Genomic DNA, 13,535 nt, shown 5'->3' on the forward strand with positions numbered 1-13,535 from the left:
TAAAGCAAATAACACAGAGCCCTCTCATGTAAATTAGTCTGCCAAGAGCCAAGAGCAACCCCACGATGACTCTGCCATTCTGGTTTCCCTGGCTTGGAGACAGAGGTGCGTGATGATGTCCCCTTACCCTCTAGACAGCCTTCCCTGAATTTCAGTTTTTCTACTAAAGAATGAAATAGCCTTCATGAGTGGGGCCTGTTAGGAAACAAGATGCTGACTTTATACTGAATAATAACACCTGGGTCAGCAAAAAATCGACTTTAACCCTGGGTCCTTATGTTCAAGAGTGGATCCTTACAATTAAGTACCTAGGACATTACAAGCTACAAATGAAAATGGAACCATTCCTTTTAATAACAACTCTGACAGAATTGGGTCCCCATACCAATTCTATTTACAATACGGATGCACTGGCTTCTCTTGTCCCCATATCCTGGCTCACCTACCCTCCCACCTAGGACACCTAGGTCGAACTGCATGTTTACTGATGAGGGTCATGTTGGTATGAAGCGTGTGTGTGTAGGGGGGGTGCCATTGTTCATGAATCATTTCAAATTTAAAGACAGCCCAACTATGGCCAAGAATAAAACTAGCCCAGGTCAAAATATACTTGTAGCCTCAATGGAAACTGATGAGCCAGTAAGTGGGCGGGAATGGGGAAGTCTGTCAAAACTTTATGGAAAGAACCCGAAAGTCAGAGATGATAGACTTCCTGGCATAGATCCTGAGGCCCGACTATGCTTGTGTAATAAGCAAATGGTAGCCTGAGAGGATGAAAGCCTGTACCAGGAGTTTCTAACAATTCTGCCCCTAGGGAATTTCCTAGGGAAGAGGGGATGCTTGGAAATGGTCTCCCCACATAACTAGATTTTTCTTTTATTATAGCCACATGCTATAGGTCTTCTGCATACAACTGGACACACACAAAAAGGATTTGGATCTGAAGGACATGCAAATTAGCCACGTGGGAATTTTACCTTCTCTATACCACACTTCATCTGCTACATTTTTATTAAAGTAACAAAAGTGTACATTTGTTCATAAAGCTGTACATTTTCCACATAAAAACACTATTGTACAATTAGTAACCTTTGTCTTTTCTGTCAGAATAGCTTAGAAACGCACTATTATTTATTTTTACCTAATAAGAGAGACAGGTCTGCTCAACAGTCCAGCTCTGGGAATTCTGCTGTTTTTAAAGTGAACATCATAAAGAGAGGAAAGATTAAGCATGAGACCATGAGGCTGCTTCTAAAAAGGCAGGGACTCCTCTGCAGACAAAATACAACAAAGCAATCTGCAGTGATTCACAGCTTTGTTTCAACCCCACATTCCAGGAAATAAGCCGTTGGGACTGTGGGCCTGAGTTACCTTTAAAACAATAAAGACTGGAAGCACAGTCTGGGAAGAAGCTGGGATCTGGAAAGCCAAAGGAGGCAAAACTGGCAGGAATAGGTTGGGAGAGTGTTTGGTAAATAGCACCTATGAGTCAGAATTGAGTAGTTAAGAAACTCAGGAGAGGGGGCTGCAGTGGCGAGGGGACCTTTGGGGTGGAGGAGGAAGGTTCCTCACTAAGGAGCAACAGTAGGAGGGTAGCCAGGTTGACCAGGTGTTCTAGCTAGGTCTTTCTTAAGGTGATTCCGGTTCAGGAAATTCAAGGCCTTCTTGAGGACCCCTCTCTAATGTCACTGAGAAATCAAAGGAATGGGATTTCTTCTCAGTGTGGTTTTCCATTTTTCTCCAACCCAGAACAGTAAATATTGCACAAGTCTATAGACAAATTTGGATTGTACTGAGAGAGACAGCAACCTCTCCTAGAGGTGCTCTGAGCACCAGGGAGAAAAAACAATGCCCAAAGTTTGTTTATTAGTGTCAGCCCTACAAGAATACCAAGTAGTCCCGTAGAACTTGGGGTTTTCTCCCGTTTAGCCAAGGGATACCTAGAAGGCTGACCAGCCAGCCACAGTCCCGAGGACAGAAGGAGAGATGGTTCCATAAGTACACCAAAGCACCAAGGGGTTCTGAGAGCCAGTTCTCCTCCACGCCCTCCAGGGACTAGGAGGCCATATTGCACAGTGACTGAGAACTCTTGTTCTAGAAAATAGGGCAGCCCCATGACCCAACCAGAGGAGAGAGGAGCAGGAGAATTAAAGAGGAGTGTTGTGCTTTTAAAAAAGAAGGCAGTAATAAAGGACCTGGAGTTCCCTGTAGCTTTTGAGCTACCTCTCAAAGGAATAATGGCAGCATCAGGATTTTCATGTGGTTCCAAAAAGAAGGGTTTTGGCCAAAAACACATCCCTGATGGATACTCTTTGGGTCCTAAAAGTCCATTGCAAATCATGCCAAGTTTTTTGCCACACATACAGCAGAACATTGCAGAGCAAAGGTTTTGTACAGAGTGCCTTCCATGCCAACTCCAGAAACATCCAACCCCTGCCTTACTCCCCTGACCCCCACAAAACAAAAAGCTTGAGATTCCTGGCTGGGAAGCAACATCTACAGGCCCCTGAGGATAGAATTAGAAACAAGTCATGATTTCAAGAAAAGCTGCTTAGGACAGGAATCATTCTCTGCCCAGGATCTCAGAAAAATAAAAGTGAAAATTAGGCAACAGGAGTTAAGTCCAGGCTTGAATGCCCCTGAGTAAGAGAAAGGCAGGGATGCAGGTGTCCTGGCTGGGAGAGTGAGAGGTTTGAACTCGGCCTCTCTCGTCCCCGCAGGGCACATCCTAACCTCTCTCATTCACAGTTGCTAACCTTGCTTGCTCCCTCTCACATCTACCTGGGGTGCTGACCAAGCTTCTCCCACCTCACCTTGCTTAGGCCCACCCCTAACCACTCCCCCATCCCACAGACAGACACTGGTTCCTATATTCAAGCACACAACAGTTCTCTCCAAAGGCACCTGGGAAGGCTGCTTCCAAGCAGCACGCTTTAAGAATTTTTTTTTCTTTTAAAAAAGAATCTTTAGGTTTTCTCTCCCCTTTTCTTAAAAAAAATAATATATATAAATAGCTCTTCATTTAAAACACAGTTCCCCAGGTTGAGGTATGCAGTGGCCTGTTGTCATGGCAGGATGAGTACAGTAGAGTGCCAGTTGGGGGCGGCAGGGGAGCTAACTGGAGACGGCCATCACGTAGTTCTTGGAGGGGCTGCTCCTGCCCAGCATCATTTGGTTCTTGCAGGTGAGAAGCCCATAGGAGGCAACCAGCGGGGCTTCCTCGTACAGGACACAGATGGAGCCGTCCTCCCCGATGCGATAGGACACCTCGTAGGGGTCCACCCACAGGGTGAGTTCTCGGGGAAGCAGTCGGTGCAGCTGGGGCTGGCTGAGTCCGATCTGGCTGGCCACTTTGCTGATGATGGGGTCCATCTTGTGGTTGATGCGGATGCACCGATAACCAGAGCCCTTGGATGGCTTCTCAGGAAACCAGTGGTGTTTGTAGTGCTCTGTGGAGAGACAAGGGGGAGATGACCTGGTTATACCAGCTGGGTCAAGGGTGCTACTACTGCAAGGGAGATGAAGGGATAAAGGAGAGGAAGGGAACCAGTGATTTTAAGTCAATGAGGTGGTTTGTCATGACTTCCAGGACCCTCCTGAAAGCTCCCTCTGCCACTGTAGCAGAGAAATTTTATGACATCTAGAAAGCACTCTCCCTCCCCCCCAGGCTAGGGGTGTGTGTGCATTGGGACGGGGTCCCATAGTTCTGTCTGGGGCAATCCCTAGTAGCCAGTGTAATGCTTTGGGCACATTTGTTTCAGGAGGAAGGGTGTGAAATGCTGGCATGTTCAGGCAGGGCCTCTGGAGACCTACAGCTGAAGGTTCAAGGCCAGGAAGGCAATCATCATGGTCAGATTCACAGCAAGTTACTGGGCCTCCCAGCCTGGGGCCCAGAGGCTCTCTCTGCCTCCTTCAAAAGCCTTAGCTAAAGAGTCAAAGAGTTGTTTTGATGAAACGTATGTTGTTCCTTACAAGGCAAAACTTGTGCGGGCACATTCGGGGACGGCTGTCGCTACCCAACACTACTGGCCAACGGGGGCTAGAAACGTTTTGGGAGATAGGTCTCTCCTCAGCCAGAGTCTGCTTATCTCTTGTCGACCTCCTCCTCTCTCCACCACCCGCCCCCGCCCTGCCCCACTAGCGCAATCTGCAGTTACTACCTACAAAGTGCTCTCAGCACGGTAATAGGTGGCAGATGGCTAAGGGAACCAGTGACTACAAAGAGGGCCCGGGTTCCAACTTGGAGCGAGTCAACAACCAGCCCAAGAACAGCGCCGCAAGCACGGCTAGAAGAACCAGAGCTGGGACTCCAGTCGAGAAGGCTCAAGTCTGCCTTCTCCCCAAAGGGCTCCTCCTCTAGCCGGCCGGGATTTGTCTGAGTCCAGTGAGGGAAATGCACTCAGACCCGCAGATACCCGATCTTCTAGGGCATAAGCCAGGAGTCGGAATCGCACTCCAGGACAAGGGTCTGCGCCCGCTGCGCCCCACCAGAACTACCACCGACCGAGACCTGAGCGCTGGACCCGGAAAGGAGACTTGACCCTAAGGAATGAGGGCCTGCGGCCCGCCCGAGGCTGAAGAGAAACCGAGTCCCGAAGCTGCTCGCGTGGGAAGCTCTGCCGGAGAAGCAGCGGGAAAACGCCCTTGGCAGGGAGGGGGGCCAAACCCGGGTGGCGGGGTGCGACGGACCTCGGCGTGGGCTCACCTGTTAGTGCCTCCTGGAGAGCCCCGCTGAACACCTTCAGTCTCTGCTCGCTTACGCAGCCCCGCGTCCTCAGAAGGCTGGAGAGGAAACCCACGGCGGCGGCGATCTCCGGGAGCATATCTGTCCTCTTCCCGGTCCAGCAGGCCTGGCTCATGTCGTGCGCGGCTGCGGGGCGGCGCGGGGAGCAGTACAAGGTCTCTGGGGTACGTACCTCTCAGCCAGACGCGCTCGCTCGACCGCGGCTCGAGCTCTGAGGGACTGCACCCGGGACGAGCCTTTCATAGCCTGCCGAGAGGCGGGGCAGCCGGTGGCCAAACCCATTGGCTGCCACCAGCTGGTGGGGGCGAGGCTGGCGCTCGCCCGCCCCTCCCGTCGTGCATCACGGACCCGCCCCCGCCGCCTCCGCAGTGCTGAGGTCAGCGCCCGGTGACGTCAGTGCTGGGAACTCGAGCCGCGCGCACAGGGCGAGGGAGGCCGGAGGAAAAAGGGGAATCTGGGAGGGGCCGGAGGAGAGCGGCGGCGCCCAGTCCTCTCCAAGCTGGGAATGCCCCGACCTTTGCTCTTCGCCCATCCTTCAAGACTTAGGTTAAAGGCCACCTCGTCCAAGAAGCCATGGCTGATACCACTTCTCCCAAGCGGTCCCCTTTTCTGACATCGACATTTTCCAACCACACACTGTCAGAACCACTCACTCAGACCCTTTGTCACCATTTTACCGCTTCGCCGTGTTTCTTAACTAGTGGGAATGGGTTCCTCTTGGCTCTCCGGAAATGGGGAGTGTCTTATATTTACTTTCACAGTAATCTCCCCTCCCTCAACAAGTTCTCTTCCTCTACAGCAATGCTTTACTCTTGCCTACAAACCCGAGTCTCACCTATTTGGTGGGTGGGGTGGGGGGAGTGTTGCAAGATTTTTCTGTCCCCTCAAGTTATTTTTCTAGTTCTTACTTTTCTTTAAATGCCAATTTTTTCGAACAAGTGGTTTGCTCTCAACTACACATTATTCAATCCACTCCTTCCTCGTCTACCCCTCTCCCCCCACCCCTCATCCCTCCTTATTGTGGACTGAAGCTTTTGTAAACACGGACTCCTCAGGGGACAGAATCCAGCCTGGAAATCTCCCTCTTCCACACGCGGGACTGTGCTCAGGGCCTGGCACCTACATAGGCACCCCAGATTCTGCTGAGTGTGGTAACTTCTCACCAACATTCCAGGGGCTGGCATACATATATGTTAAAAGACACCCAATGGCCTCTGTAAGTTCTTATTTTCCTTGAACTCTGGGCCCTTCTGACCACCTTCTTCTGAAGGAAGTCTCCTTTCCTTTTTCTTGACACGGTTGCCCAGGCTTCTCTGCCTCCTTCACTGGCTGTGTCTGCCCTGGATGCCTTCCTGCCCTGGTTCCCTCACTACATCCACTCCTCTCCCCTTTTCTCTTCACTTCTTTCTACAGAGAGATTCTTTACATGCTCATTTTGATGTTCACCTTTTACAAGTGACTTTCACACCTGCACAGTCTTCATGCCCTTTTATCCTGCTCCTCCTACCACCTGCACTGTCCCTCCCCTTGGGTGTCCAGCCACCAGCTCAGTGTCGACTGAAGCCCATTTCTCTTCTCCAAAGCCAGCTCCTTCTTGACCTCCATACTGTCAGAGATACCATCATTTCCCCACTCATTCCACCCGCAAAACTTGCAGTCACTTTTGGCTTCTTATATTTTTCTCCTCAGATCCAGACCCAAGACCTGGTACGTCTTCCTATCTAGATGATTACAGTTGACTCTGTTAAATCATCTATCTGCATGTACTTGCTCTTCTTTTGCTCAGAATACCTGATACATGCCCTCTCATTTGTCTATTGCATTAAATCTTGACTCCTTTGCCTAACAGTTAAGACCTTTCATAATTTGGCCCCACATGCCTTTTTAGATTTTTGCCACTTTGTGCTCCAGGGTCACTCTCCTTACTGTTCTCTAAGCACCACACCAACTCTGCAGCCCAGAACCTTCGACATTTTGCCTGTGAGCCCCATCCCTGCCTGAATGTGCCTGGCCCTGCTGCACTGTGGCTCATGTCATAATCTCTTAGATTCCTCATTGCCTCTTTTCCACCTCCCTCAATCCCCCACACTCCTGAAGGTACAGCTTAAGCTTGGTCTTCTAGCTTGAAAACCTGCACTGACCATTCTCCACTACAGAATTAATGTTAGCTATACCACCCATTTGGCATTTATAATGAATTGTTTGGTATTGTTAGTGATGTGTAATCTTTTTAGATGTTGACATCTTGTCTCAACAGTTTGTAAGCTGCTTAAAAACAGGTTACTATTCTTATATGTCCTACATTTCCGGACAGTTCAGGTTTCAAATACCCTGCTCCACTGTTTCATATACTCATCAAAATGCTCTGGAATCCTTATATTTGGCATTGAACACATCTCCTAGCTGGCCTCTTCACCAGCTCCTCCCCAAAGCTGTATCACAGGCCAAATGAGACTCTTACCTTTGCTCATCCAGCACCTAAATCTGAAAACAATTAACATCTTTCTGGGTGTGTTGTTGACAGGAATCTGGTGTCTGGGCCTTGCTTTAATACAGAATTGAACAAAATATTGTTTTGACAGGCCATCACCTGTTTTTTGCCTTAGGAAAAAGAACTGCATCCTTATGTTATCACTCACCAGGTCATATAGCTGGTTCTCAACAGAGCCAGGATTAGGACCAGATCTGCTAACTTCAAATTAGACCATGAAGCCCCTATGCTGTTGTTGCAATAGCACATGGTCCCATGTGGTCCCACGAGCTGTTATTCCAGATGATGATGATACAACAAATTGAGGGGATGGGGATGTGCATTTTAGGAATAGTAGCAAGAAGTCCTTATTGCCGCCCTTGCCCATTACCCAGGATGTGCTGTACCTTCATCATTGGTGATTAGTTCCTGAACTTAGATGTCTGTTAGCTATTTTACAGATTTCTGTCTTTAAGCCCCTCCCCTCACCCCAGAATGAACTGAGACAGAGACAGAAATAGATAATTGTATAGAGCATAGACAATAAATAAGAACCAGAAGGCATTCCCCCTACTTTCTCATCCTCTTTTCTTTTTTCACTCAAGCCTAGATAGAAAAAAATTTATGTACCCAACTCAGGATTTGTGTTTTCAACTCAGTTTCTTTATAAGGCTAAATACATTATAGTTGTAGAAATTATTTTTGAAATTTCCTCAAATTGCCCTTAAATAGCTAGGACCAAGATCCTTAGTAGCTTAAAAGTCCCGATTTCACTTATTTTTCCTTTTGTGTGTTACTTGTCGCCTCTCTTTCCTTAGCATAGCTAGGAATAAGTAGTTTGAGCATCAGGATAAGAACAGTGGGTCCCTTCCTCCATCCCTCCCTCCTCTCCTCTTCCTGTTCTTCTTCTTCCTCCTTCTTTCCCTCCTCATTCATCTCTTCCCCTTCCCCTTCCCCCAAGAGCTTTGAGTTGAATTTTGAACATTAAATGCCCTGACATGCTGCACTGACCTGTGACTCCACCTACTGCCAAGTGGACAGGTAGTGGTGGAGTAGGGATGGATTTAAGTGTTTGCCTCATCTGGACCAGAAACTTCTGTGCCACGTGACCCCAACCCACTGGCTCCCCTGGTCATGGATGCGCACCTGTGTGGCCCACCCTAGATTGACCCACAGCATCTCAAACTGCAACTCCTCAGACCAAATCTCCACCCAGAACGGGGTCCCTCTTCTTGGGACTCAGCTCTGGCCTTGTCTGTGGAGTCATCACATATGCCTTGCCCTCCACTTCCAGTTAGGAGCAACAAGATTACTGTGTGACCCTTGTCTTTCCCAGAATCCTTTTGGGCCTGCAGAGTCTTGGTCTGGTTGCCAAGGTTACATCCCAGTCTCCTGACCACATATAGAAACCTGAGGTTGAGTAAAGCTGATGTGCAGGCAGAGGCTAAGCTGAGATATTCTGGGAGGATGACATCAGTTCACTCCTACACTGCAGTGGTTGTGTGTGTGTGTGTGTGTGTGTGTGTGTAAGAGAGAGAAAGAAAGAGTGCAAGTGAACGAGCATGGGGAGGGAGACTAGCATATAAATTTGAGTGTACATACTTAAATGTGAATGTGTGCTCTGATGTTCGTGGATAGAAGGGACTATGGATATGTGTTTGCAGATGTTAATATACACTTATAACAGTATATTGAAGGATGTCATTTTGTCAAGTGTGAGTGTTTTGGTGGGGTGTTTATTTTGGCAGGAGAGTATGTTTTGGCAGAGTATGTCTGAGTGTGGCTAGTGTAGATGCTAATTTGATCTTTTCTCTTTTTAGACCTCATTGGTGACAACCTTGCTGGGCTGCCCAGAGCTGATAAGAAGCATCACCCAGGGAAGACCAGACACCTCTTCTCCACTTCCTAATCAGGGCAGAAAGACTGCTAAATATACTCCTAGCTCTTCGCAAGCATCACTGCGCAATGTCCAGAACATCTTTTAGGGTTCCCCGTCATGTTCACACGAAGTTGTATTTTTCAGGATTGGCTCTAGGCCAGCCAGTCTGGGAGTGATTCTTTAGAATGAGAAACAGGAACCAAGGACAGAAGAAAATGACATTGTCCCTAAAACCTATTAATGACAAGTGTAAGAAAGTAGGGATGTTAGCTATTTTACAGATTTCTGTCTTTAAGCCCCTCCCCTCACCCCAGAATGAACTGAGACAGAGACAGAAATAGATAATGCAAAGATGATTGAGATTGAGAGAAATGGAAAACCACCCATCTGGACTAAAGGAAGCCTTGGTAAAAATAATATGCAAAGGGCTTTTTAATCTCCAGGTCATAATAACTTTTAAGTCCCTAAGGACCATTTCTGAGGACCTGTCAAAGGCTGGAGAAGTATTCAAAAGCTAAAAAGTAACCCATTCCTTCAGTTGTTCTGAAGATGGAAACAAAAAATAGATTCAGTTGTACAAAAAGCACCTAAGTTAGGCACCGAAACTTCCTGATAGGAAAGTAAGCATCTAGAATGTGCTAAACCCAATGCCTGCTCCAGCCAGGACTCAGACACTCTGAGGTACAGGGCATCTTTACATGGGTATTTAAAGCACCACACAGGGGATGGGGTGAAGGCTGCAGGCTTCTTCCAAGATGCATATAACCTGGGAAATAGCAGAACCTCAGTGGCTGCTCACACAATTTCCAGGTGATGAGCAGAAATAGTCATGGCAAATGCAGGCTCCACTTGCTGCCACTGACACGGAAGGCCATGAGATATCCAGTGGCTAAAAAAATCAGGGCCTCTCTGGCTTATCCACAGGCAAGCTTGAGAGCCTGGGAGAATCCTACTTCTCACTGCGCAGTCCCTAAATTTCTTCTCAGTTTGCTCAACTCTCTCCTAAATCCCATTTGTGTGGCTCTGATGTCGCAAACTGGAAGCCTGTGAAGCAGAGCTGACTCAATCGCTGATGTCTATTGTTTGGTCTGTATAGTGTTTAAACATTTTAAAAATTAGTTGTCAACATGTAACTATTAGGAAGTGTCATATTTAGAAAACCTAGAATTATGATTTCTCTTTAAAAATCAGAATATCTGTTAATACTGGTCCCACATGCCTGCTTAGCAATGACTGGCACCTAAGACAGGAAGTGTATCCTCCAGTTTGCCACAGTCCTCACCATTCTCTATTGCGTCCCTGATGAGATCAAGTGGCAGTTACTGTCTACCGTGGATGTATGCTGTGTTTTTTTTTTTTTTAATTATTATTATGATCCTCATTTGCATTACTTGTCTTGACCCTGGACCAGGTATTTGAATTTGCATTTCCTGCTACAGAATAAATCTCAAACCGTCATCTCTAACTGCAATTTTACTACTGAGCTCTTAACTATTTTATTTTCCAATTGAGAATTGGACATCTTTGAAATATTTTTCTGGCATTTTAATCTCAACATGTAACAGATCAAGATATTTTTCTCTCTTCCCCACTTCTAATTTCTTTCACTCTCCCAATAGCGTTACCATTCGTTTTCTAGTCACCAGGCTCATACCCAGGCAGACATCTTTAACCCTCTTACTGATAATCAGTTGCCAAGGCCTAGAGAGCACATTTGCAATCTCTTTCCTGCTTTTGTCTCTTGCCATGGGCATCGCCCTCCCTCCCCCAGTCCTTCCAACTCCTCTAGGCTACTGCCATAGATACTGGCTGGTATTCTGCCCTTCAGTCTCGCCTCACTTCAATACATGCTGAAGACTGCTTGCCAGAGTAATTTTTCTTGAATAATACCCTAATTATGTCACTTTTGGGCTTTAAAAGCCTTCAATGGCTTCCCATTGCCTATAGCATTAATTAAAAATCTGTCGCCCAGCATTCAAGTCTCTATACTGACAGACCTGCTCAGACCTGGGGAGTTTGGTAAACATTCAGACTAAGCAGACTCTCCTTGAGACTGATTTAGTAGGGAGGTGGGATCTGGGCAGATTGTTCTGATATAGGGGCCCGTGGACCCCACTCAGCACATCCTATTTTAGAGGCTCTCTTAGAGCTCCAAGCCCACAGTGACCTGACATATCTGCCCAGACACCATGAGCTGCCCCATCCCATTGTATCCCTTACAATGATCCCCCTGCCTAGCCTCCTCTGCCAGCCATAGCACCTGATTCACCCCTGCTGGCTGAACTGAATGGATGGGGAGCAGGCCCACACAAAGAGTGTGACAAGTGAGGCACCCCCCCTGCCCCTCAGAGAGACCTTTAATAACCAGAGGCCTAGTTTAAAAGAGCACACCCTAGTCCCACTAAACACAAGCCCTCTTTGATTTCAAGACATGAGAGTCATTTAGGCATACTTGCTTTTGTTGACCAACTTGGATTCTAATCCCGAATCTGCCAAAAGGCAAGTCATTAATCTCTCTTATCCTCTATTTTCTTATCTTTGAAATGGGGACAATACATTCTTCACAGAGTTATTAGGTAGGTGAGTAGTAACAAAGAGAGAGGGCCCAGCACAATATTTAAATATCATAAATGGTCAATAAATCATACCTCTTCTTATTGTCAACTGTCAGAAGTGGGGTTGTCAGAAATCACCTAACAGAATTGTTTTTCAGATAAAGAAAAGGAGGCCATGAGATGGGAATAGATGCCCAAAGTCACACAGCTGTTTAGTTGCAGGGCGAGGACTAGGACCTAGATTTCTCTTCCCCTAGTCCAGTGCTCCTACCGTTATGCCAGACTCCAGTCTTGTGACACTTGCTTCATTCATTCATTTATTCACTAATTCATTTATTCACTTACTCAGGAAATATTTATCAAGCTCTTCTGGGCACCAGGCTCCGGAGATACAGTGGTGGGTTCTGGAGCACCTGCCTGGGGTTGGAGACTGAGCGCAGGAGTGGTCACTTGGAGACGTGGAATGAGGAGAATGAGTGCCCAGGGGGCAGAGCAAGCTCAGCTGCTCACACAGATGTGGATGTTTCCTCAGGTGGTGGCAGGAGTTTGGGACAGAGAAACAGGCTGTGAGCCTTGCAGGGGCAAGATCTTGGGTCAATGAGGAGTGACCAGGAGGGTCAAAGATGATGGCACAGCAAGACAAAATAAACTTCAGAGAAGTCAATGATGGTCTAGAAGAGGTCATACAGAGCAAGGAAGACTGCCCCCCCACACCACCACATGGGAACTTGAGGGAGGTGGGTGTGACAGAGAAACAAGCTCCTCTTGAGAAGGTCCTCAAGGGATAGCTAGTTTTAGTGAAGTTCAGAAAGTGGAGAAAATGTTTGGAGGGGTTGAGGATCCAAAGAGGGCCCAAGGAAAGGGTTTGGAAGGGAGAGTGGCAGCAGTCAGATTAGTGGAGAACATGTATGTACAAAACAATGTGGGGATGGGAGCATTTGCCCTTTGGACAGTGACCAGTGTAGGAGAAGGAGTCAGGATTTCGTCGTGGCTGAGCCTTGGAGAAAAGTGAACCCAGGGTACCAGAAGGAAGGCTCAGCCACAGAGACATGAGACTCAGAGTGTTGCAAGTAGGAGGTAGGGGGCAGAGAGCTGCCACTTTTGCTCTCAGGGGCCAGCCAGGAGACTGCAGGGTGACCCCTGTGGCTTGGAGGGTTGAAGTCTCCAGATTCCTAACTCAGGCTCTAAGGGCTTGCTCGTACACCCCAAACTCACCTCTTCATCCTCCCACATCATCCTGCATCATGCTGGCTTATAGACTCACTCTCCTTCCACCCGGAGAGAGAGCTAGAAAGTGTCATTTATTCATCAGACATAACTGAGGCTGACAGTATGCCAGGGCCAATCTAGGGAGGGAATCTGCTCCCCCAAGACAGCTATTCCCTGAGGGTTGCTTCTCAGCTGCTGTGCCCTACTGACCCACTAGCGTCCACGAGCAGAGCAGAGGAATGTTCTGGTTTCCCTCCTTTCCCAGGCTAGGCCTGTGTTAAGGGCAGGAAAAAGGAAGTCAGGATGGCTTAGGGTGTGTGAGAGAGAGTAAGAGACAAAGTAGTAACCAAGAGAGGGGAGAGATGTGGACAGATGGCCAGACCAGTATTTGGCTGCAAAGGTCCCCAGTGATATGGTTTTGCTTCTGTGACTCTCTAGGTGTATCATAGAATGAAAACTATCTGTTAAGGTCTGTTATCCTGGAGGCACCCCCAAGAACGTGACCCCCCACACCTTCACCCTCCAGACCTTCTCCAGTGGTACTAGGAGGTGTGACTGAAAGTGCTAGAAACTCAACAGGGGGCACATACAGGGGTAGCAGATCTGAAGCTGAATTTATTGCCTCTTTCTCAAATTTAGAAGATAGACATGTTGTAAACCCTCCTCATCTTCACTCCC

At 47.8% G+C, this 13,535-nt stretch overlaps 1 protein-coding gene across 1 annotated transcript; it reads right to left on the reverse strand.

Annotated features, from left to right (window-relative positions):
- Positions 1–978: 978 nt before the first annotated feature.
- Positions 979–4,951, reverse strand: BTG2 (BTG anti-proliferation factor 2). The gene is made up of 2 exons (XM_006922883.3): positions 4,706–4,951; positions 979–3,449 (listed from the first exon to the last, which is right to left on the reverse strand). Exons 1-2 carry the CDS (start codon positions 4,857–4,859, stop codon positions 3,115–3,117), a joined length of 489 nt encoding a protein of 162 aa, XP_006922945.1. The 5' UTR covers positions 4,860–4,951; the 3' UTR covers positions 979–3,114.
- Positions 4,952–13,535: the final 8,584 nt, after the last annotated feature.

The sequence above is a fragment of the Pteropus alecto genome, unplaced genomic scaffold, assembly GCF_000325575.1.
Source record: "Pteropus alecto unplaced genomic scaffold, ASM32557v1 scaffold359, whole genome shotgun sequence".
In the NCBI taxonomy this organism is placed as follows: Eukaryota; Metazoa; Chordata; class Mammalia; order Chiroptera; family Pteropodidae; genus Pteropus; species Pteropus alecto.